Raw genomic sequence first — 24,412 nt, forward strand, 5'->3', positions numbered from 1 at the left:
GAGTCTCAAAAGTCACCAACCTATAAGATTGCATAAGACCATCTTTATCTGATTACAAAACCCAAATGCATACAGAAAACACATAACGAGATGTGCCACTATAACCCCACTACACCAAGAAATTTGGTATGTTGATACAAAATTGTTTCTGCTAGCATCTGCAAGCACAAACATGCTCACAAATTCAGAGCATTAAACCACTTCTGGCCAATGGGGTATAGATCAGTTAATTTTCTGAAATGAGTTCAAGAAAATGCCATCTTTGTTCATGTATTTACACAATTTTTCAATAAAGGGAAACCAATAGACAGCACCGGAAAATATAGTGGTTAAACACCACAAAAATATGTGTCTTGTACAACTCTAAAGAGAAGGAGAAAAAATAATTAGAAAACTCAAATCACTGGTCAGCTATTCATAGGAGAAAAGCTATAAATAAGTAAAAATTCAGAGTCCAGAAGGAATAGAAGTTCTATTTCAAAGACCAGGTAGAGAACAGGGTGGATTTGTTATATTTTTATATGCAGATGTGTTACACACATGATATGGAATATGAAAATATGAGGTATTTTATATGATATATGAAACTATTTCATAATAAAGAAAAGCAATATGCTCTTGGCTTGTATAATACATAAAACATAGGCTTCTCATATGAGCATTCCATCATGTCCTAGAGCCTATGAGAAGACAGGCCCAGGAGGAAGTGCAAAGGGGGAAAAAAGGGCCAGTCATAGGACCATAGGCAGTCTTCATCCTTCCTCATTTCCACCTGCAGAAACCAGGATGAGAATCAGTCTTCAAAGATGACTTGAGCATCAAACATGACCTCAGCATCATCCAAGGCCTCAGCAGGGACTATCCCACCCATTCTCATCTTCTACTATGAAATACAGTTATTCAAAAAGAAAAGGACTGTGATTGTAGCTTAGTGGGACAGAACCTGTCTAGAACATGTGAGGCTCTGGTTCAGCCACCAGCACTACAAGTACATACATACATACATGCACACATACATACATATATACGTGTCTGCTTACACACACACATAAATACATAAACTATTAATAGAAAAGTCCCAAATGTATTTAGATGGGGAATATATGTTCATTATATATCTTTAAAATAAGGATTTGCTTAATTATCTACAGCTTAGTGAAATTATTGAACAGAGACCATAAAATCATTGGTACCTACTGACTAGTAATCGCTAGCACCCTACTGTGTAATAGTTTAGCACAGTGCTTTCCTCCTGTCTTATTTTAACTTTATATTCTCATCACCATCTCACACATTCACCTCTTACCCTTCCCAGACACTGTTCTATTCACCATTTCTCTGAAGTTAACTTCTTTAGATTTCACAGGTGACTGAAACTAAACAGGATTTGTGTTTCTGAGTCTTACTTCTTTTAACGTGATGTCTTCCAGCTTCATTTGTGCTTTTGCACAAGACATGATCTAATTATTTTGGGAGCTACAGAGTATTCAATTTATTGTATAGGTAACATTTTCTTTACATCTGCTATTGGACACATAAATTAATATACATACTTAGTTATGTATAAACAGAACCACAATGTACATAGTAGTGACAATATCTATTTGACATCCTACTTTCACTTCCAGTGAGACTTTTAGAACAGATAGTAGTCTGGTTTTTAATTTTTGGAGGCCCTTCATGATGTTTTCCATAAACAATGCACTAATTTATTTTTCTCACAACTATGTGCTTTGTTCTTCACTCTAATTCTTCATTAGCACTTGTATCTTATTCTTTTTACACTGGTCATTCTAATCATCCATATTTATTTATGACACTATGTATACTTATATGAGAACATAATGTTGTACCTCATAAATATATACAATTATTATATACATAATAAACAGGGATTTCATCTTTCATCTTTATGATAAAGATGACAAGGAGGTTTTAAATTAAACAACAAATTAAGAATAGCTTCTTACATTCTCTTTGTTGAAATATTCAACTGCACAGTATTTCTTCTAGATCTTTTATCAATTTCAGATACCACAGGACCACAAGCAATAGAAGTCTTTGATAATAAATGACAATAAAGTCTAGGGAACCATATAGTGTTTCTTTATCCAAGGAAGCAAAGGACTGGTACTTCTATGGCACCTCATGAGCCATCAAGTACATCATCACAATGCCTCGATTGGAAGTAGCTTCCTACTTTGTGGATAATTGTGAGCCTAACAAAGAGAGAGAAAGGGAGAGAGAGAGAGAGAGAGAGAGAGAGAGAGAGAGAGAGAGAGAGGCTCCCCAGAGGCATTTCTTCTAAATTACAGGAAGTGTTAATCAGGAATTTGATACAGATGATTGTGAGACCCAAGAGAAGTTTCCTATCAGACTGGTATCTGGTGGGACATGGAGAAGTACAAATGACTTTTAAGAGAATGTAAAATTTTAATAAGGGTTAGGTGATAAAGAATTATTAACTACCAAAGAGTAAAAAGCACTCAAAATATAACAGTATTTCAAGTGAGTATTCTGCTCCTGTGACTTCCCTAACTCAGCATAAGGTCCAAAGAGTTTCCTTGGTCACACACTCTGAACTAAGCTCTGTCCTTGATCCTTCTATCTGTTCAAGTCAAAGAATACCCATCTCACCACTTTCACTTTCATGCTTCTCCCTGGAGTATCCCCTCCCAGCATATGAAGAGACTCATCCCAGCACACATGGCATCTCACTTAAAGGCTCCACTAGCGGAAGAGTCGCCAGGCTACTTCATAATTTTCCTCTGTAACATACCCACCACTGCTGGCAGAGACTGCGGCTGCTCACTGGCTCCCCATCTTCTTGAGTGTCAAGGTCTAGAATGGCACTTGCTGATCAGAAGATATCCATTATAGTTCCTTGAATAAATCATTCAACTGCTACAAGCACAAAGCATGAGACTGTGAGAAAATAGGAGGCATGTACTACCTGTTAGGATGTTCAAGGAATGAGGAGATTGAAGATGTTTGCAGGAGTGTCACCATACTGACATCTCAGTAGGAGAAAGAAAGGATTGGAGAGAAGGGTGTGAAGTTCACGCAGGCTAAGAAAGTCTCAGAGAGGGCCATGTTTGAGCACTGGAAGGCTATGTCAGCTCTGGGCAAAACACAGATGAAAGATCCGGAAGAGGATTCTATTTGGAAATTCTCTAAACAGGAATGGGAGAACTTCTCTTCCATCATCTTCCATCCATTCTAAATCATTTAACTACTGGGGTTTTTGTGTGTGTGCTTTGTTTTGTTTTTGTTGTTATTATTTTTGGCGATTTTTTATTAGTAGCATAAAATGACACACCCAGTACTTAATATGTGCCAGGTATAATCCTTAGAAGTTTACATGTTAACTTACATGATTATTATAAATGATTATGATTATTAGATGAGATGACCCATGTAAAGTATTTATCACATAATGATAGGTTCTCATTAAATGTTGCTGCAGCTGATTTTGCTTTGGTTGCTGTTATTGCAATCATCTTTTTCAAAACTCTACCAGGTAAGAATTAAGGTACCACAATCCCACCTCTTCTTGGGGAATGTGTCCCATGGTCCCCAACTGGATGCCTGAACCATATGCACACCATGTTTTTCTATGTATGTATATAGGTAGCAAGAATTTACTGATTGTTTAGGCACAGTGGAGGATTAAAAAAAAAAGCTAATGGCAAACTATAATGCTTATAAAAATATACCATAATAAAAAGTTAAATGAATGTAGCCACTCTCTCCCTCAAAAGATCTTATTTGAATGTCCTCATTGCTGGTTTCTATGATTGCAATACTTAAAGGAAGCATGCCATCACTTCCCTTTAGCCTATTCAAATTGTCAGCACCACTAACTTTGTTCTTACAGCAGCTATCAAGTGAAACAGGTTACTTCAACCCAAACACATGGTGATGCAACAGTCCGTCTGATAAGTCAGAGTGTAGCTAGCAGGTGGGTATGTATGGTATACATAGGTAAGTTAGACAAGGGACAATTCATATCCTGGATGGAGCTAAGTGGTAAGGATGATTTCATGACACTCTCCAAAAGCCTGCATGTTAACATTGATAAGTCCTCTGTATCTGGATTTCCCATTTCATATTCGCGAATGTGGTAGATGGTGGGTAACTGAGACTGTAGATAATGAGAGACTATTGTATCATTTAGCACCACTTCCCAGATAAGAATATAAGGCCATGAAAGGATTAGGCTAATCATTTCCCAGCTCAATGTAAGTCTCAATTTAAGTTTGTACCATCACGTCCCATTTTCTACTATGGAATAAATCCTTAACTATCAGGTTTTATAAGAGTTGGGTATGTCTGCCTGGATAAATATTTATGTATTGTTACTAACTACACTATTGACAAGCTAGACCCTTGATGGCACTGAACTCCTGTGATTTCATGTCTCTGTTACAGTGTCTAGAAAGCACAGTTCCTTCCCACACCAATAACTATCCCTGTTTTCCATCTCTTCCTTTCAGTAAGTAGAAGAACCAGAATTGTGAAGAGAAAACTGAAGGACTGTTGAAGTCTATGCTCACAGGAAGAATGTGAACCAGAGGCACAAGGATCAGGCCACCATGTCACAATTTGTGACAGAGGAAGGATTTGTATATGGTGACTCTTAGCATCGGCTTTTTAGTCAGTCCAGCCTCCTTGGGCAGGTGTTGGAGCCCAGTCTGACTAATAATAATATGTTAATTTAAACTAGTGATAGGCTACCTTTTAATACTAACAGTAACTCCAGGATCAGGAAAATCTCATTCTGAATGCTTAATAAAGTTGTAAATGCTCTATGGGTGCAATGCTCAATTTTCAGATGTAAATGGAGATGATCCAATGAGTAGAGAGAAAAGGAAGTTAAAAAAAACTTCCTCACCATACACAATTTGTATGTTTGATTACTAAATAGACATAAAATGTGTGGTAAATAATTCTTCTAAACAGCTCAACAGTTCTAATACACCTCTGATTTCGATGAGTCCATTAATTCCGAAAGTATACCTGCTTAAGCGTGCAGATGCATTTACCCATATTCATAAAATGCCAGCTTAATTTCACAATGTCATGTCCCAGAAATGGCAACAGGTAGAGTCTCAAATTGAATATTGTGAATGTCATAAATGTTTATAAGATTTATATGTAATGTCAGAAAAAGAAAAGCACAAGACATCCATGAACAATGACATTTCAGTAGAAGTCACTAACTAGAGCCTCATGGCTGGGATGGCAAGGGGAGTGCACAGATACAGTCTATCAAAGAACAATGCTGTTATGGCCAGGTCCATATCTTCAGGGTGGCTCTTGACACAGAAAGTAGAAATGATGCAAGGGTAGGGCTGTCTGTTTATGTGGGATTGTCGTTTAATCCTCATTTTCTAAAACTCAGGCCCTTGTTTCCATGCTCCTTTATTTCCATGTGAAAATAGTTTTCACACATACACAAGACCTCCAAACTCTTCTTTTTAAAACTAAATTTATTTTAACTGATATATAACATAGAAATTATATTTATATGCAAGGAGCTACATAATAATTCAAAATGTGAATAGACTGTATAATTTTAAATCAGGATTAGTATACCTATGTCCTTGTCTATTATCTCTTTATAGTGAAATCATTTAAAATTCTTTCTTTCTAGAATCATTTGACTTTGCAATTGCATAGGCCAGCCTTGACCTCACTCAACTGCCCAGCTAGGAACGCAATATGTGGTCTTCTAGCCTCCACCTACTAAATAGCTAGGATTCCAAGCCTGAGCTAGCAGCCCCAGCCTAACACCTCTGGTCCTGTGAAGCTACAGCATCTTTGATCCCTGTCTGTTCCCTCTTCAGTTTATAGCCTTTGTCTGCACATTCCTTGCTATAATTTGACAAGGTCATTAAGCTTATGACTCACTCAGTCTAGCATGGACCTTTCAAGGCAAGTGCCCACCATGTTTGGTTCTCCCCAAACATGTCCCTGCCCCTGTATGCAAACTGGGTGGTCTGTATACTTACTGATACTTGACTTCCTGTTAGTTCTTTACCCCATGTGATGTGTTTGTGTGTTTACTTGTTTACTGCCATCTGGCCCCTGAAAAGTAGAGTTGTATACTCTCCGGGTATAGATGAGTTGCTCAGGAGTCATTACAGGGAGGCTACCCTTCTGCCAGGCACTCAAGTGAGTGACTTCATCAGCTGTAGGAAGGACACCTATTCCAAATTGTTCTGTGCCTGATGATCACTTGGGAAAGATGTATATTTTTCCCAATGCACACAGCTGCAGCCCTGATCTCTCTTGTCACTAAGACTTGCTCTGATATCTGGGACAGTCACAGAAGGGGTAAAATAGGAGCTACTGAGGCCTTAGCTGTTGTTTGGGGTACCTGGATCCATTCCGCAGGCTTACATCCAATCCTGGAATAAGATGAGATATTGAGCTGCCATTTCCACATTTCCTCCTCTCTTTGCAGCTCTCTCACCATGACTTTGCCATATGCCATCCTACCATAATCTTACCTTATGTCCTCTCACCATAACATCACCTTACGTGCTTCCACTAATACTTCACCTTATGTCTGTCCTCCCATGACTCTGCCTTGTGTCCTCCCACCATGACGTCACCTTTTGCCCCACCTCACCCACATTTCCTTTCTCCTCTACACAGATTCCCATGTGAGTACCCCAAAACCAGCATCAAGATACCCTCCAACAGTCTGCCTCCTGACAGGGGTTTTGTCTTTTTTTTTTTTTTTTTTCTTTTTGGCCAATATTTTTAAGAACAAGCCTACAAACCATCCATCAGCCTTTTCGAGGGGAGTCAGTGAAACCACCAAGGGCTAGAATTCCTTCAACACAAAGGGTTATTCTAAATTAGAAACTCGAGCCACTAATGAGCCATTTGTCATCTGAGAGGCATTTTCACTAATTGCAGTGTCTCCATTATAGCTATCATGAATATGTGTTAATTTGCATCAAGGTAAAAACTTTTCTTTCTCAGTGTTTTTCACAGACTTAAAGAGTAAAGACGACATTTTACTGGGTTCAGAGATGTAAAGAGTCAAGGAACTGAAAACCAAACATTTGAGACTTCAGTTTGAAAAGGCCATGGGTCTGGCTTTCAGACACATTTAAAAAAAAATCACCAAAGATTTGCTGAAAAAAATTAATAAGTGCATAATCTTGAAATAAAAATACATGTATATATCTATACCATTAAAATAAAAATACAGATTACATAGTAACAGTTTAGTATTGAATTAGATAAACACAGTTATGCCAACAAATAATCTCTATAGCTCAGCTTCAAACAGAAGCTTATTTTTTTTTCCTCCTGTAGTAATCTAATGAGGTTCTGGGTCAGCTGGTTGGGCGGGGAAGGAACCCTGTTCTGTGCAGTTGTCCAGGGGCCTGTCTGATGGCACATCTGCCACAGAAGATGCAGTTTCCAAGGTAAATTGGGGCATCAGCAGCCAGATGGCATCAGGAGAAAGAGCAAAAATGTATTTCACAGCAGAGAGTCTGATGGCCAATCTACTCATAGCTATTGCTTACATTCCTTTTGGTAGAGCTGTCGCACGATCAACCTAAGAAAGACCTGGAAATACAGTCACGGATTGTGACAGTCATGGAGAAGAATAAACAACTTACATGTTTAGGACACTAGAAGTCTTTTTTTTTTTTTTTTAAGCAAAGCAGTGAACCAAACAGGATGTCACATGACTGTGCTGCTTTTCCAGCAGGAAGCATAGGTCTGGGAGAACTGATTTGCTTAGCAGCCTCTCATGGTGAGTTGTGACAGAACCAAAACCCATCCAAAACTCAGGTCTCCTTGTCCCAGGACCACCCGTCAGTCTCCAAATGGTGAATCTCACATAGATTCTCCAGAAGCAATGACACCACCAAGATGACATGTAGTTATAGAATGTGCCAGCATCTTATCCTGCCCAATATTCTGTGTCCTCTGCCTTCTGAAAAGGTGTAATACTCAGGCAAGTCGATCTATCCAGAGACAGTTTGCACTGGGAACTACCCTCGTTGTATCAGGAGTACTGGCCATATATGCAGAGTCAAGTATTGTTCTGAGCAGCTCATCCTCTACTGATAGCTTAATGCTCCTGTCACCAGGCCCCTTACATGACAGCAAACTAAGTCACAGGTGAGTGAGTCAGTGTCCCAGAGATCACATGCTGGGTGGCTGAGCCAGGATTTGAACTTAAGAAAGGTTTTGTGTCTAGCCCCTGCATTCTTCTCTACAGCCCTGGGACAGGGCTCTCAAGAAAACAGGGTGAAACTAAAATAATGGGCACTGAATATTGTATTAAATTCCAGTTTGCCTTCCTTCTGCCTGCCATTTCCTTGTCTTCCTTCCATGTTTGTATGCCTCAGGCTAGAAAATAATGCTTATTTCCTAGTGTTTATTAGATTTTCTATAAAAGTCCTTGTAAAAGTGGATATTTAAAGGCCCTTTACATTGCACACATCCTGACTTTATGAAGTGGGTCACACTGCCCACTGCCCAGGACATTTCTCCCTTAACATCCCATTTTACTCTCTAAACTAGAAGCAAACTCAACGGCAGCCGCACTCCGCCCGTATTTGCATAGTTTAGTAATACCTGAGCCCATGCCAGGACAAACTTTCCTCTTCCAAGCAAAAGATAAACAACATTTTCACTGTTAATAGCCTACTATTCCTAATAAATGTTTCATTCACTCTACGAATATCGTTTAATATATTGCATGTCCCAGCAGTAATTCAGTCACTATGAATGAGAGCAATAAACTCAGTGGCCTGCTGGATCTTACATTTTAGGGGAAGAGACGAGGAATGAGTAACGAATAAATAAATAACAAGCCTTTCTAAGTGTTAAGACTATGAAGAAAATTACGGTTAGGTAAGTGAGCAGAATGATGAGGATCTGGAAATAGCCGTCTCAAACAGCATGGCCTGAAGCATGTGACACTGGAAAGGAAAGGACATATGTATTCTATGAGAGCTGGGCCACACATGGCTACAGAAGATCCTGGCACAGAGAACAGACATGGTGGCTTTCAGAACAAGAGAAGCTCAGCGCACTGCTGCCCCAGAGAGGCCTGAGTTCTGGCCTCCAGGTGATTACAATGCTTGTCACACCACCAAGGAGTTTACATTTCATTCTGAGGGTAGCTGAACCAAAGCAGGGTTTTGAAGACATTCATAGAATGTAATTTATAATCTTAAATGATGAGTGGGATTTCTAAGTGGAAAAGAGCTCTTTATGAGCAGAGCAGGTAGGAGCTGGAGATATGGCTCAGTGAATAAGATCATTGATGGTTCTTCCAAAGGACTTGGGTTGGGTTCTCAGCACCCACATGGCTGCTCATGGCTGTTTGCATCTCCAGCTCCAGAGGATCCAATGACTTCTGGCTTGCATAAGCACTAAATGCTTGTGGTACACATACATAGAGACAAATCACCCCTATTCATAAAGTAAAAGTAGGTGTCTTAAATAAGAAAACAAAAACAAAACAAAAAACAGAAACAAAGACTAGAAGCAATGTTGCCAATTACTCTAGAGTAAGGAAGTTGGCTTTGACCTGGATGTTCATTCAGATGGTAAAATGTGATCTGGTTCAGCAAATCTCTTAAAAATGAAGATAAACTGAACTTACCAATGGACTATGCACAGCATAAGGCAGGAAGAAAAATAAAATAGCTGCTCAGTTTCTGGTCTGAACAACTGTATGACATAAGAGCAGTTGGTGTTGGCAGTCCCCTTAGCTGGGGCTCACCGGGAAGCAGGCACTTAGGGAGAGTTGGGGGTGAGTTGAGTGGGGCCAGTCAAGAGCATGAGAGAGGCATGCGATCTGAATGTCACATAAAATGGGGCTCTGTTGGCTCAGAGTGGGACAGTGTAGTTCATAGGGAAGGGGCTTCGTCAGGATGGAGGATGACTGGCTGTAGCAGGAAGAATAGTGGTCAGTATGGTCTTGTTGCATTTTATCTCCACTACAAATTTTAAGGAAGACAGTAAAGAAATATCCAGAGCCACAGTGAACATCAAGAAAAGACATCTGGTCACTTTTCAGATCTCATGGTAAGAAGGACATAGGAGGAAAACTAGTCAGTATTGGTTGATATGGCTCAAGTGGTGGAAATATTCCAAAATGGCTAGTTTCCACCAAAGGAAAGAAGGTAAGAGTATCAAAGAAAATGCGGGTGTGAGAGCTTCTGCTTGTGGCAGAACATGAAGTCCACAAAGTAGAGAGGTTTGTGGGATTACAAAAAGTAGGTGACTGGCTCTTATTTTTAGATGTGGAATGGTACCACAGTAAGAATTTGTAGATGACCAGTGCCTGGCTCATGGTTGGGAGCTTTTATTGTAATATAAGAGAAAGAAAACAAGTTCATTCCAGTGGTCTTTTAAGAAGGAATCCACTCTAACTGTTTTCAGCCTCCTCAGCCTGTCTGGCAATTGTAATGGCAGGGGCTGATGCTATTCCTGGGAGTCACCCCCACGACACTGTGAGCTTTGACACCAGCTCTGTGGGCCACTATGGTTTATGTAATGGTAGTTTGAACAGACCTTTCTGCGTTCCTTTTCTTTCTTCCAGAAAAAGCCTTTCTTCACAATGCTGTAGGGCTGTCATAAGAGAAGCAAACCTAACTACTTCAATCAATAAAAACTACAGCCTCACGCTTCTGGAGGTGATAAAGAAGCCAGAGATTCTGGGAGTAACAAAGCTACATTCTCTTGTAAACTCACATGCAAGATTCTACCTGGTCCCTCCCACCTTTGGCTGTTTGCTAATTCCTTGGCATTCCCTGTCTTTCAAGGACTTCTGTCTTCTCTATCACATGACGTTTTCCCTGTGTGTCTTCTATATCTCTGTGTCATTATTTCATGAATGCACTGGGTATATTACCTTGGGGGACTACTTGATTACGTGACTACAGTATAACTTCATCTTAGTTCATTACATATGAAATATCCCTTAATCCAAAAGTTAAAAAAAAAAAGTCCAACCCCATGTGTGCCCACATAATAGAAGTTGAAAAATCCAAGTAGTGTCGTCCACAAAATTATTTGGAACACCTCAAAAAATTACCTTTTGGCTATATACACAGGACATAAACGTGAAATTCCTATCAACAGGGTGATAATGCCTCAGCCCCAAGACATCTCATTATGCAATTGGAAAAATTAACAAAACAAAACAAAACATTTTTTAAAATCCGAATCTTAAGTATAAGTCTTGAGCATTTTGGACAAAGAACATTTAATGCTACTTCCAAATACGATCATGAACTTAGGACTTGAAACATTTATTTCCTTTGCTAGCTTGTTTGTTTTGGTAAGAAGTCAGGGTATAATTCTCTTTACAGTCCCAAAGTACCGCTCCTTGTAGTGATCATGTACAATAACAACAGCACTCAATTAAAAATAATTTGCATATATTTCCTCTTTCACTGTAAGTTCTGGTGGGCTAAAATTATTTTAGATTGATCTCTCCTGATGGGCAAATTTGTGAAAAGATGATTTTTCTGAGTGAGAGCATTTTTCCATTCATCCATTACATTACGGTCTGTCTAAAATCCAGAGAAGCTAAGAAATTACTTTCATACAAAAACATCTTCCTTTGCCTCCATGGCGCCACCAAAGCTATGTCTGAAGGTTGATTTCAGTTTTATGATTTTCTATCAGACTGTTGGTTGATGCTGTTTTCATTAAAAATTCTATTATTTTTTAAATCCATCATCAAGTTCTAAGATTAATTCATATGTTCATTTTACAAGACAAAGCTCACCCCAAACGCTTTCTAAGCCAAAACATTTCACTCTGACAAGACAGAAAATTGGCCAAACAATCCAAAACAAACTCAAACAGCTCAGCCATATGAATGAATGATTTTTGACAAACAGATCATAAAAGACAGAAACTCCAGTACATAATAGCTCACTACAGTTAAACCAATTTATACTGTTTCCCAGTGGCTTCAGCAGAAAGGGCTTTTTTTTATTCCTTTAGTCAATTCCAAGATCATTTTTAAATGCCAGAAGGGCCGGTCTTGTCCCAGATTTTGCTCTACCCCAAAGAAACTGACCAAATGCAGTCTTCTGTGTCTATTTTCATTATGTAAGCTCTGGCCCACCTTCCAATGACAAGGAGAAATCAAAGGCCACCCAAAGCACCTCTCACGCTGTTGAAGGTGGACATACCTGAAGCTGCATGGCTTCTCACTAGCTGATTACTTTATATTATCACAGAGAGACCAATCCTCCAAGGGCAGAGGTCCTCCCTGCCAGAATCTGTCCATGAATTTCTGATAACCTACTTTATGAAACATTCTAGACATTTTGTCTAGTAGAAAATTCATCTTCAGAGCCATGAACTGTCACAACTTGCTACACGACGATCTTGTTAGGAAAAATGAAGGAATACCTTTCTTCTCACTTCCTTTCAAAAATAAAATATCTCAAGAAATGATTGTAACCTAAGAAGATTCATAGCTGAAAACAAAGGTGTTGGAGAAAGCATGCACACCTGCCCACCCCCCCCCACACACACACACTTACAAGTGACTGTGAGTGAAAAAAGCAAGATTTTCATTTTATAACCCTTTCAAAATGAACACAGTAAATCTAGCAAAGTATAGTGACATAAATGCTTGAGCTGCAATGGCTTATAATGAGAATAGGATAAAAATGTGTGAATATTTTATACATGTACATATACATATGATACTCATGTGCATATGAAAAGAAAGTTATGTACTAAGTTGTGTGCATTACTTTATTTTTACCCAACACAGCATCTTGGAGAACGTAGCAACTGTTCTCTTCCAACAAAAAAGATTTTGTATTTGTTTTTGTCTGAAATCACACTGTGAAGATATCTGCATTAGAACTGCTTGAGTTCCTGACTGCAAGGTCACTTTCTTTGTAATGCACCATGCGGTCTTAGTACATGCCTGCTGGAATATAAGTTAGTTAGAAGTCTATGTCAGGGACCTTTGTCTCCACCAGCTGTCATTCAGTTAATTTAATATTTCATCTCCTCTCTTTGCTCACCCAAAAAAAATCTGAAAATGCATCAGAAACCCAGTAAATTTTTCACGTCCTAAAACACTGTTTTTAGACCATCTGCATGCATTTCTACATGCTTACAGATACATGGGTATTGATGGCATTGTCAACTATTTTTACTTGCTATCGATTATACAATGGCAATTCACCAACTTCCCTGTTCCTTGGGGAACAAAATTATTTTAGTGAAATGTCTCGCCCTAAAGAACAGATACACAGAGACATTAATTAGTTCTATGTATTTTTCAAGATACCCTAGAAGAGATATGAATGGTCCTGTTCCACATATCAAAACCAAGATAGATAGACAGACAGACAGACAGACAGACAGACAGACAGACAGACAGACAGATAGATAGATAGATAGATAGATAGATAGATGAGAGAGGGAGAGACCCAGGCTCTGCCTACTGGACCTCAACCACTTGGCATCCAGATGCACTGGCTTGTGGCATCCTTGTAGAATTGTTTCCACCTTGAACTGTTTGGTGTTCCACTCTGGGACAACACCTGGAGATATTTAATAGAACAGTGACCTCTCTGTGAGAAGCCCAAGGCTGCTGATAGCTGAAGCAAAGGATTAATGGTAGAACCTGGAATAAGGCTTCCTCTGAACAGAACAATTCAGCACCAGTATTCAGAGAACGGTCCCACAGAGGCAGATTGGCTCTAGGTGTGTCAATGCCACAAGCCACATAAATTCTCCATCCTCCCAGGCCCCACGGCCACAGCTCATGGAGAAATAGCCACTTGTTACAAAAGGAAGAGCAGACAAGTTTACTAGGTTCAGAGTAGCAGAGGGACTTGGGAAAGAAGGAAAAGGTGATAAGAGGCCAGGTCTCTGGCCTAAGGAGAAAGGACCTAAAAGACAGGCCCGAGCCTCCTATCTGATCCTGTGATCTGGGAGGACAGCCTTGCTTTTGTTTCCCAGTCTGTAAAAATTGTAATAACAACTGTATCTCTTCTGTGATCCCACTGAGAAAATACTGATACCAAGGCTTAACACACAGAAAACAGGCTTGTCCCACACAGAGTCAGGACTGTAGTGTAACAACAACAATGTGTTTTGGTCCAAAGAAAGCAGAGTTAGGTGAGAACTGAGAACAGAAACAAATGCCAGCTGATTCTAACAGAAGCACCCCTAGGAGGTCCACAGAATGGTTTGCTATTTAGTGGGCAGAGCCAGCTTCCTTAAGGTACATACACCCTGGTGAGCCCACAGGCAGGGACTGACTGGATTTAGTGATGGATGCCACCTTGGGGCAAAACTGACTATCATCACCTTCACTATACTTAAAACCAGGTGACTGGCTTTCATGATCTCTGTAATCCTTCCAAACTTCAAAATGGTGTGTGCCCTTGACAGAGGAAAGGAAAACTATTTCTCCAGAGCACCCCTGGTGAGAGAGGAAGAGATACTGGAAAACTGGGTTGTCCCTCTGTACCCAGTTTTGGGTTCCAGTAAAAACTGGCATACTCTCATTCCTTCTGCCCTGAAGTTGGTTGAGTTTTCACGTTTTCCATTTTGGTTTCTGGCTCCCCAACAGGCTCAGCATAGCTCTAGGAGCCTCCATGCACAGGCCCATCTGCCCATGTTCGTCAGAGGCACAGGCTGGATACCTGACCATCTCCTGAGGGGAGTACAGTCAGGAGGAGGCAAGGGAGGAAGCCCAGTGCATGTTTCCTGTGTGGCATTGTTATTTGGAAGGGGTGAACCCATAAGCCGAAATCAATAGTTCCACCATGACATAACTGCTGCCAGGGGACTAAAAATAGACTATGGAAAGGAGAAGCTCTTCTGTTTCCCTCCCCGTCTTAAGTAGGCTACTTTCTCTGACGTACACCTGGAACATCATCAAGAACATTTCTCCAAAGATTGGGCATATATCATAGCACAGCTATCAAATAAGGAACAACATTTCCAACAGAACCATCTGCGTACAGCTCAACAAAGTACATGCATTTGGAACCTGCACACTGCCATCTCCTCAGGAGCTACCCCACACCACACGTGACCAGAGCAACAGTGACAGTGCACCAAGGACATCTCAGGGCAAGGACAACTCAAGAGAGGTAAAGAGAGACAGGCAAGGGGAGAAGGGAGTGACCCTAGATACACATTTCCTCACTTGTTCATACAGCTAATGTGTCGGTCATTTCCCATATTTTCAGTGAATATGCTGAATAAGCCAGAGGGTGTTACCTACCCTCAAAAAACCTCACTGTCCAGGTGAGGAAGGCAACCAAACAAATGAGCAGAATTCCTCCAGACAGAGATGAGTGCTCTGAAGAAAGCACCAATGGTGATAAGCCAATGTTAAGGCTGGTAGGGGGGGATAAACTGATTTGGGTGTCAGGGAAACCCTCATTGTGGTGTCTAATTTGCACTTCCGCCAAAATGAAAACAACCAAGGATGGAACAGTCTGGAAAGCCTTGTTCCAACTAGTAGGAACAACCAAAATAAGGCCCATGAACCAAGTCATGTGTTTAATATTAGGATAAAAAAAATGTTTTAAAGGTACAGTTCTGCCTTCTAGGGCCCTCAGAGAATATGCAGGGACTAACGGAGACCAATAAAAAGCCTGGTTTCCTAAATTTGGAAGGAGGTTCTTTGCTGAAACCCAGCCTTAATTTTGCATATTAACTCAGACTATTTATTTTTAACTCATCCAAGAAAACTAGCACAGTTCCACCACTATAAGTCTAGACGCAAGACAGCAGAGATTCAGCCTCCGACTTGCTCCTCACCCAGGAAATAATTCACTTTTGCTAGTAGCTGTTTTATTTGTGGGTTGTCTGGCACGGCTTTCTCACTGGGCTGAATCACTGAGTGACATTCTGATGCCTAGTGAAGGTCTGACCCTAGGCTTCACTGGCCCAGTAGCCACCTTAGGTTCCCAGCCAATCACTACTGCCTCTTCCTTTTACTACTTGTTCTCAGACTTAATCACTGAAAGCCTCCCTCCACCAGGGGGCACTCTAATCAGACCCTGCCTGTTGTCTTCCCAGTCCCATGTGTTTTCTTGATTATCTTGTTCACAGGCTGGCTTTGGTAAGTGGACCTAGGTCTGAAAGCCAAGTCCAGGCCTCCTTCCATACTTCCTCACTTGGCTCTGAACCCTTTCTGGAAAAAACACGCAATAAATCTTAGTGTTTGGTCATTTTTAAGTTACAAAATAAAGCCAGAGAAATACAGTAAGCAGTGAAAGGCATTTTGTTTTGTCTTCATTCGTCTGTGTAGAAAACCTGTCATCCCAAGGTGCTCATGACATTGAAAGGTGTGATCTTTAGTCTCCCAGGATGCACTCAGCCCATTTAGAAAGACAATTAAGCAACACTACAAAGGAGAAATGGATGGCAGAAATTAAACACCACTGGGGAAGGGGGGAGATGTAGAATTCACTGGGCCCTGTTGAGTCTTGGGAAATCTCAGTTGTATGAGGTCTAGTGAACTCGCTCTGGTTCTGTCACTTGCTACTGGTATGAGTTCAGATAAATGCTGCTCTTCGGGCCTCGACTCCTTCATCTGTAAAATGGGAGATAATCAAGCAGATTTCAGAGAGTAGAAAGGATTAATTCTTACTATGTACTTGCCATAGTACCATACAGTGACTGGTCAATAAGTTAACTTATTGACATGTGATCAACTTATTAACATCATCATTACTAGTGCCTCCTGCTAGTCCCACTTCAAAACTTCTTAGATTTTTCTACCTTAATCAAGCAATACTTTTTTTTTTCTTCCTCTGTGAGAGGAAGGGTTATACTGGGTCATCGGGAGCCATCTGAGCTAAACAAGCACTCTATCAATTGAGCCATGTCCCCAGGCTCAAGTGAGGCTAATTCTTCATACCAGTGCCTCAGTTTTATCATCTGTAAAGTGTGGCAATAATAACAACTACATAATAATTATTATAAGATTCACATACGAGGTTAGGACTTTGAGTGACAGGTGGGACGTTATATGAAGCAGTTTATTATTCCCTAATGCACGATAACTGCTCAACAAAAGTGGGATATTTAGTTACACATTCTGTGTCATGTGATCTTACCATTCATAAAAAAATTGCATTCTGAATGTCAAGGGGAGGACAGAAAGAGTGGGAGATAAGAAACGCCTGCAACACTGTACAGATTGCCAATGGCATTGTTTCCCTGGATCTCCGCAAAGATCGTTAGAGATAATTGGATAAAATAAAACAAACTTTTAAAGTTTCTTCGGAGTAGAATTTGTTGCTGAAACATTTATTTTCTTTTGGGACTACAAGAGATCTCAAAGATGATATTGGTGAGACCAAAGCAGAATAAATAGTTCTGTAACTAGAACAGAAAGTCCTCTGCTGGTCATGATGGGTACTGCAGTCTTGCTGCAAGGTGGCTTGGGGGCCCTTCCATGTGAGCAGAGGGCTTCAGCCTCCCTACTTGTTGATCAGGGAGGAAGGAAACCAGTTTCATATCATGCACAATTAAAAAAAAATAACAAATCTCAGGACCATGAACCAACCACTAGATTGTTGCAACTTATAAATAGGTAATATGCAAACTCAGCAATTTTTCTATAAATAAAAGAATGCATCCTAAAATCTCTACATGCGATTTTCCAACACAGAACAAGGAAAAGCAAAGCATGTGTCTATGAATTTAGAGCTTCCACTCCCAAATGTGTACCCTCAACAAGGAAGCCCCTCCATGCTTGAGCATAGTACAATTAAAGAAGAATGAGGAAACACATTGAGGGCCATGGGTGGCACACACACAGGTTATCTGTTATGTCAGGTGCCAGTTCTGACCACAGAACATGGGCATGACCAATGTTTGTTATCACTCACACCCTGGTTCATCTAATCCCTAAGTTTTAGGGTTCCACCCACTGAGAGGACCATCCTCCTGAATGTCACAAAGATATCTAGCCCTTTGTGGCTGACGCATCACAGGAGGAGACTAGATAGACTTTTTCTGAAAGGTTGGTTTTTAACTAATTCTGAGGCATAGAGAAACAGCCTCACCATACCCTCATACTGCCATTTGTATTCAACCAACACCACTGCCTGGAGTGTCCATGTGAAAATGCAAACATTAGTAACTGAAAGAGACTACGGTGGGAGTGAAAAACACAGCAAAGCAGCCAATACAAAAGAGCTTACTATTAGAAAGAAGTCCAAGGCCCTGGTACCTGCCAGATGCAGCCACACTTTGGAAAGGCCAGGTCCCCCTGAGCTACGAGGCTACTGCCTTCCTGGGATGACATCTTGGCCACTCTAATTTCCTTGTTTCCCTTAGAATGTGAAAGTCACTGTCAATGCCAATTGTCTATTTATAACTTCAAATCCCTACGGTACTGACTACCTTCTTTTCTCTCTTTTGAGTGGTGGGGGTTAACCTGTATCTAAAGCAATCCCCATAAACAGTGTCTCTGTTTTGTCCCTGGAGGTCTGCTGCCTGCAGCCAAGGATTAGGATAAGAGAAGTCATCTAGAGTACACTAAATTTTCTTGACTATAATGTTTTAGAGGTTTGCTTTTGTTTTTGCTTTATTTTTCTATTGAAATAGTCTGAAATCAATGTGTATTTATAACTCCAGTGAAGTCCCTGAATAAAGTAGATGCCCAATCATTTCAGGTAGGGGGCAATTAGACAGTTTACCTTAATCTGAAGCCGTCCCTACAGAGTTCATCCATGTATCAATGACTAACCAGGAGTTCATTGGAGCCATGGCAGTTAAGTCCCCAAAGACAAAGGGTCTTGGGATGTTTGCAGCCCTTGCATGGTTTCTTAAATCACTTGTGTTTTTGAAAATGTCCTCACAATTCAGCTCTGTGTTGTCAGCAGTCCCTTCCCAAGACTTTCTGTCCTGTGGGTGTCATGTACACAGCCCACAAGCCTTCCAATATCAGAACACTAATGTGACCAAAACATCTGGCACCAAAGCCAAGGTTAATTTCCCAGGAATCACCATAGAGGATGAAAATCATGTCCTGTCACTTGTGGTCAATTCAGTTGACCAGTTCTGCAAACTTTATTAAAGAGGACACATAAAGTCAAAGAGAGATATGAAGGTTGCTTGCTCTCTTAAAAATTCCAGAGATGAAAATTCCCCATTACAACCATCGGGTGTGTAGCCTTCCTCTGAGTTGCATGGTTTTTATCAACACTGGAAATGGAGTTAGTGCTTCAACAGCAATATAACAAGGGAGACAAGCTTGCCCCACTTAACACAAAATGTAGCCAAGATCCTCCTCCTCCCGATCTAGCAATCCTCAACCCCAGAAATCATTCCTGACCCAACACAACACTAAATCGAGTCTTTGTTTGGCACCAAGTTTTGCATAGACTGTTTTGGTGAACCCAACAAATAGAACATAGTCCACTCATGTAAATGGCATTTTCCACAGACAAATCAGAGTCCATGGTACCAGTGTCCAAAAGCCACGTTCAGACAGAAGAACACGTCTGCCTCTGCCCACCATCTCTTGGAATCCAGACAACACAGAAAATCCTTGGCAAAGCCAGGCTCAGGAAGAGGTTTTTCAGAGTCCAGCCTCTGGTGGCAACTCCCAGTGCCACGGGTAGAGAAAGGGCATCCACACCAAGCCAGATTCCTGCTTTGGGACTCATTAACTTCAGAGAAGAGATCATCCATGCTGAGTCTCAGGCAAGTCCCAGGTCATCATAGCCGTCAGGCTCAGGAACAGGCAGTACCAGGACCACTGCCCTCAAAATAAGACAGCTATACCTCACCCTTAACAAACCCCTGAGTCAAAAAAGCCGTGTTTGGGAAACATGGGTCTCTCCTAGCATTACCCAGTGATGGCCATGTTCCTTGGTAGAGCAGCCAGCTCATCCAGGAATTGTGCAGCGCAGGGAAGGAGATCGCTCCAGTAGCCCTGGCTTGCTCCAGTGAACACACCCGCACCCCTGCCCCTTTGCCCCCGTCCAAACAAATCATTTCGTAGAATGGCTGTTCCCTACCTGAGGGTGGCGCTCTCCCCCTGCCGGACCGTCACGTTGTCCATAGCTTTGGGAAAGGTGGCATCTCCGCTGCGCACCGGCACTCCTGTGGGTACAAGGAACAGCAGCCTGAGAGACACGACCACGAGGCACTTCCAGGGCAGGAACAGGTACCCACAGACCCCCATTCTCGACAACCACAACTTCCCAGAACTCCGGTAGAGGCACGCACACGCCCCCGGGGCGAGCACAGGAAGTGGGTGGGGTGGGGAGTGAGCGCGTGGACCCAGGGATGAACTAGCGGCGACCGCGCGATGCACTGGGAGGAGAGAAGCGCGCAGACTCCTCCAAGTCTAATATTCCTCCCCTAAATCCAGCCTCAGCTCGCCAGCCTCCAAGAACCAGTTTCCACACACATCCGAGGCGGACTTTCTCCGTGCTCCCTGTGGCGAGGAAGGTAGCCAGGAAGGGGAAGCGCAAGGCAGGCGCACAGGTGATGGGTCTCAGGAGCTGCCCCTTCTCTGTAGCAGTTCAGGCATGGCACTTTGGACAGGAGTAAGCACTTTGGTATCCAACCGGGCTGCACCTGGGTTGCATCCAGCTACCCAGATGTGGTCTGCGATTCCTCAGTCGAACAAGGGGAAATCCAGCACTTTCTTAAGTTTCAGAGCTCGTCGCCAGAAACAATCTGGAACAATAGCAGATGTAAAGTAGAGCACGCAAGAGGCAGCACGGATGGTGACAGGAGGCGACTGCTAAGCCGGCTTCGTGCAATCCGGACTCGGGAATCCTGCCGCAGAGCCTGGGTCAACTTCCTCAGAGCCTAGATTCGCGCCGCAGCTGGGGTTGTCTCTGCAGCGCAGCAGCAAGGCTGGAGCAGCGCGGTAGGGGCGGACCTCCGCGGTCCCTTGCCCGCTCTCTGGCTCGCTGCAGAAGGCGAAGCGAGTCGGCACCGGAGCCGCGGACGCCACGCTCAGCGGCCGCCCCCGGCCTCCGCACCGCCTTCCTCCGGGGAGCAGCCCCGACGCGCGCGGGCCCCGACCGCCGGGGTTGTCATGGCAGCAGCTCCATCCCTGACCGCCACTTTCTCTCGGTGCCGACTCCAAGCGATCCGGCTGGCGGGAGGCACGGACTGCGCGCTCATCCCGGCGGGTGCGGGGCGCGGGCGCCCACCTTAACCCCCGCCGCGCCGGTCCAGGCCAGGGCGGTGCACCACCCCTGGCCATCGGTTTAACCATTTCCGGACTTGAGCAATCTCTTAGCAATTAAGAAGATAAAGTTACTGTGAGGTCTTAATAAGCCCTAGACATCTTAATAAGGGTCACAAACTAACTAGCAAGAAAAAGAGCCTGCAGCATGCATATGTGCACCTTTAAAATGGTCAAATTAATTCTATCAGCATTTAGAGTACATCTACAATGTTAGGAGGACGCTTTAAATAATCTCGTTTCTTATTTAATGTTACACTACACTCTGCACTGCACACACCCCCCTTGAAACCCCATAGACACAAAACAATCATTCTAAACAGAGATCTTCCATGTTTAAAAAAAATGCGGAAATTCCAGAAGCATCTCGGTGGGTGAAATGAGCATTAAAATGTTGGTCAAGTTTAACACAGCCTTTCTCAATCCTCCTCAGACACTGAGTATGCTAGCTGGGGAATAGGTACACAGGCATGGGCCAATGTAAGCCACCTCCTGGTTTATAAGGAAGATTTTCAGGATTCTAAATTCACAGTCTGGCATACCTGATTTCATCTCCGAGAGGGGTGGCTTTCTTTAAATCTTTGAAGCCCAAAGAAAGGCTGGTTATGCCCCAGGTGCTGTGCCTTCTCTCTGTCTGCTCCTCATTCCTCTGTGCCTACATCATGTTTCGCCCTCCACCAAAGCTCTGATGGACCTTGCCTAGTCCCTGTGCAGGGAAGAGGGTAGATCATAGAAACAGTGAGGGCACCACCAATAGGCTCCCCTAGCAGGGACATCCAGTCCTGAGCTCCCAATACTGACTTAAGTCGTTTCTGGGAAAGGAAGGGAGAATACAGTGGTTTTGTTTGCTCCCCTAGACTTTCTATAGAATACAATTGGGATACTATTTTAAAAGCAAACTGAAATAACAGTGAAGAAGAAGAAAAAAGAAGCTCTTGCCCAAGGCCATCTAACATCAGACACCAAAACACGACTAAAGAAACATTATTAAGGACAGGGATGCTGGTATCACTGGGCTATTAACACTTGTGTAACACCAGCCATTTCAATGAAGATAGCATGTAAGGATCCACAAGTGTACTCTTCTCCCACAATTTCTCCCTCAGACTCCAACATTAGAGGGGAGGGTAGAGGTCAGCTTTGGGCCACAAAGGAAGATGAGCAAGCTTGTTCTTTTGTTTTTGTTTTTGTTTGTTTGTTTGTTTCGTTTTTTCCTTAATAGTTACCCAGATTCTTCTGGGCCATGAAGTATTGAACAACTTTACACTAGAGGTGTCAAATGCTTGGTCAATTCCCCACTGTCTCCTCTGGTGACTCTTTCAGATATTAAAGTCTCAGGGAACTCATCCACTATTTTTGATACCAGGGAACCTTTTGACATACTGTGCCAAAAAAAAAAAAAAAAAAAGCTAGCTATTGACTAATGATAAAAACAACTGACTTGTGTGTGTGTGTGTGTGTGTGTGTGTGAAGCTTATTCACTTTCCAAAAGGAAAATATGAAAATCAGAAAACTATTTCATTCAGTTGAGCCGCTTGTAAGCACAAACAGCAGGCATGGGCTTCTCTTTGCTGTTTAACCAGCTGCTGAGTCTACGGTTCTTTCCATAAAGCCAGTGCCTAACTCCTAATAATCTACCAGATATCCCTCCTATGTTCCCATCACAACCCCTCTTCCAAAACTCCACACTCGTGGAAACAAACACTAGGCATAAGGAAAGGAAAGGAAAGAAACTCATTCTGGGCTTTGGAGCCACTTGCCCCAAGAACCAGGCCTGAAAGAATGCAGGGACTGATTCCTTTCATGACAAATTCTAATTCAGTTTCTTGCATCTAATTCCAGATAGGTACAAATGAGCATTAGGTTTTGCATCTAGAAATGGTGATAATGACAACAAACAGGCTGTCCCAAGGGACCTACATACATGATTAACTCTACAGGAAAAATACTTAGAAAACCATTTAAGATGGAAGAGGCTTTATTAATACATTTTTCCTGCTTCTGCTTCATTATTACGGCTAGACAGAAAAATAATCCTCACAGGCTCCTTAAGATATAGTCTATGCTGTCCTGAATGCACTTCATCTCAGACATGCAAAGTATCATGGTCACGAGAAAGAGTGCTGACGTGCAGCATCCCGACGGCTGTCCACAGAAAGCCCAGCAGAGCTCAGGTAACTTTCAGGAAGACAAAGAAAAGCCACTCACAACCTCTGCTTTCTTGGCCCAGGAATCCAAATTCTATTCACAAGTAAAAGTCAAGAAAGTGGCCAAAGGTCAGAGATGCCCACACAATTAACAAGACAGATAGGCTCTCTTCAAACCTGCTATTGAAGTGCTTTAAAAAAACGAAGATCAAAATCGCATGTCAATTGCCTTCCCATCCCCTAATCCCTAAATATAACTAGCACTTAGTGGCTTATCTTATATCCTGTCTCTGGCTTCATAAAAACTGCTGGATTTATTTTATTTTTCCCAGCATATCTGAGTTAATGAAAAAGGGATGACAGTCAGAGCAATTTTATTATTTGTGTTCTTTATAGAAACAACTTCCTCTCTGCATCCTGGAAAGCAGACTCCTAACGAGTACCACCTCCACCTTCTCCCCCCCTCAATCCCCCTCTCCTTCCTCCCTTCTTTCTCACATACACATATACTGTACACATAAATCAACTTGTCACAGCTTGTCTCTGTACTGACAGCTGTAATTGCTTCAGGTTATAAAAATATCTTTAGGACAATACGTTTCAAGCTCTCTCTCTCTCTCTCTCTCTCTCTCTCTCTCTCTCTCTGTCTCTCTGTCTCTGTTTCTCTATCTCTGTCTCTCTCTCTCTCTGTCTGTCTCTCTCTCTTTCTCACACACACGTACACATGCACACATGCACACTGAATGAAGCAGATAGGAGTGTATGGTGGTTTCTACCTGATCTAGCACCTGTACACTGAACTAGGATTTGAATAGGGAGATAACCCTATGGATGGCTCTTGCTTAGTTTTAGTCTATGTTACCTACAGCAAGCAAGGGTGAGCTAAAGAGACTATGGCTATTCCACCATGCAAAAGGAAGAGCAGGAGCTTAAGAAATGCCAGCTCTAGTTCTCTACAGAGGCGAAAGGCCCCCCTCTCCTGGTGGAGATTTCAAATGGAAGTACAGGCAAGATGAAAAATGCAGGGCAGTTAGTGAGTGGTGTG

General features: G+C 42.1%; 1 protein-coding gene across 6 annotated transcripts in view; it reads right to left on the reverse strand.

Moving 5' to 3' along the window:
* The window catches only part of Ntm (neurotrimin), a 966,537-nt gene that overhangs the window by 398,250 nt on the left and 543,875 nt on the right, over positions 1–24,412 (reverse strand). For 4 of the 6 annotated variants that reach the window (XM_060371216.1, XM_060371208.1, XM_060371199.1 and 1 more), the window contains exon 2: positions 20,034–20,118. In XM_060371216.1, the coding sequence (XP_060227199.1) occupies positions 20,034–20,118 (85 nt within the window). Of the gene's footprint in view, positions 1–20,033; positions 20,119–21,762; positions 21,900–24,412 lie in introns of those variants that run through there. The other 2 variants (XM_060371227.1, XM_060371221.1) reach the window with 2 other exon arrangements.

Source organism: Meriones unguiculatus, chromosome 1, assembly GCF_030254825.1.
Source record: "Meriones unguiculatus strain TT.TT164.6M chromosome 1, Bangor_MerUng_6.1, whole genome shotgun sequence".
Lineage (NCBI taxonomy): Eukaryota > Metazoa > Chordata > Mammalia > Rodentia > Muridae > Meriones > Meriones unguiculatus.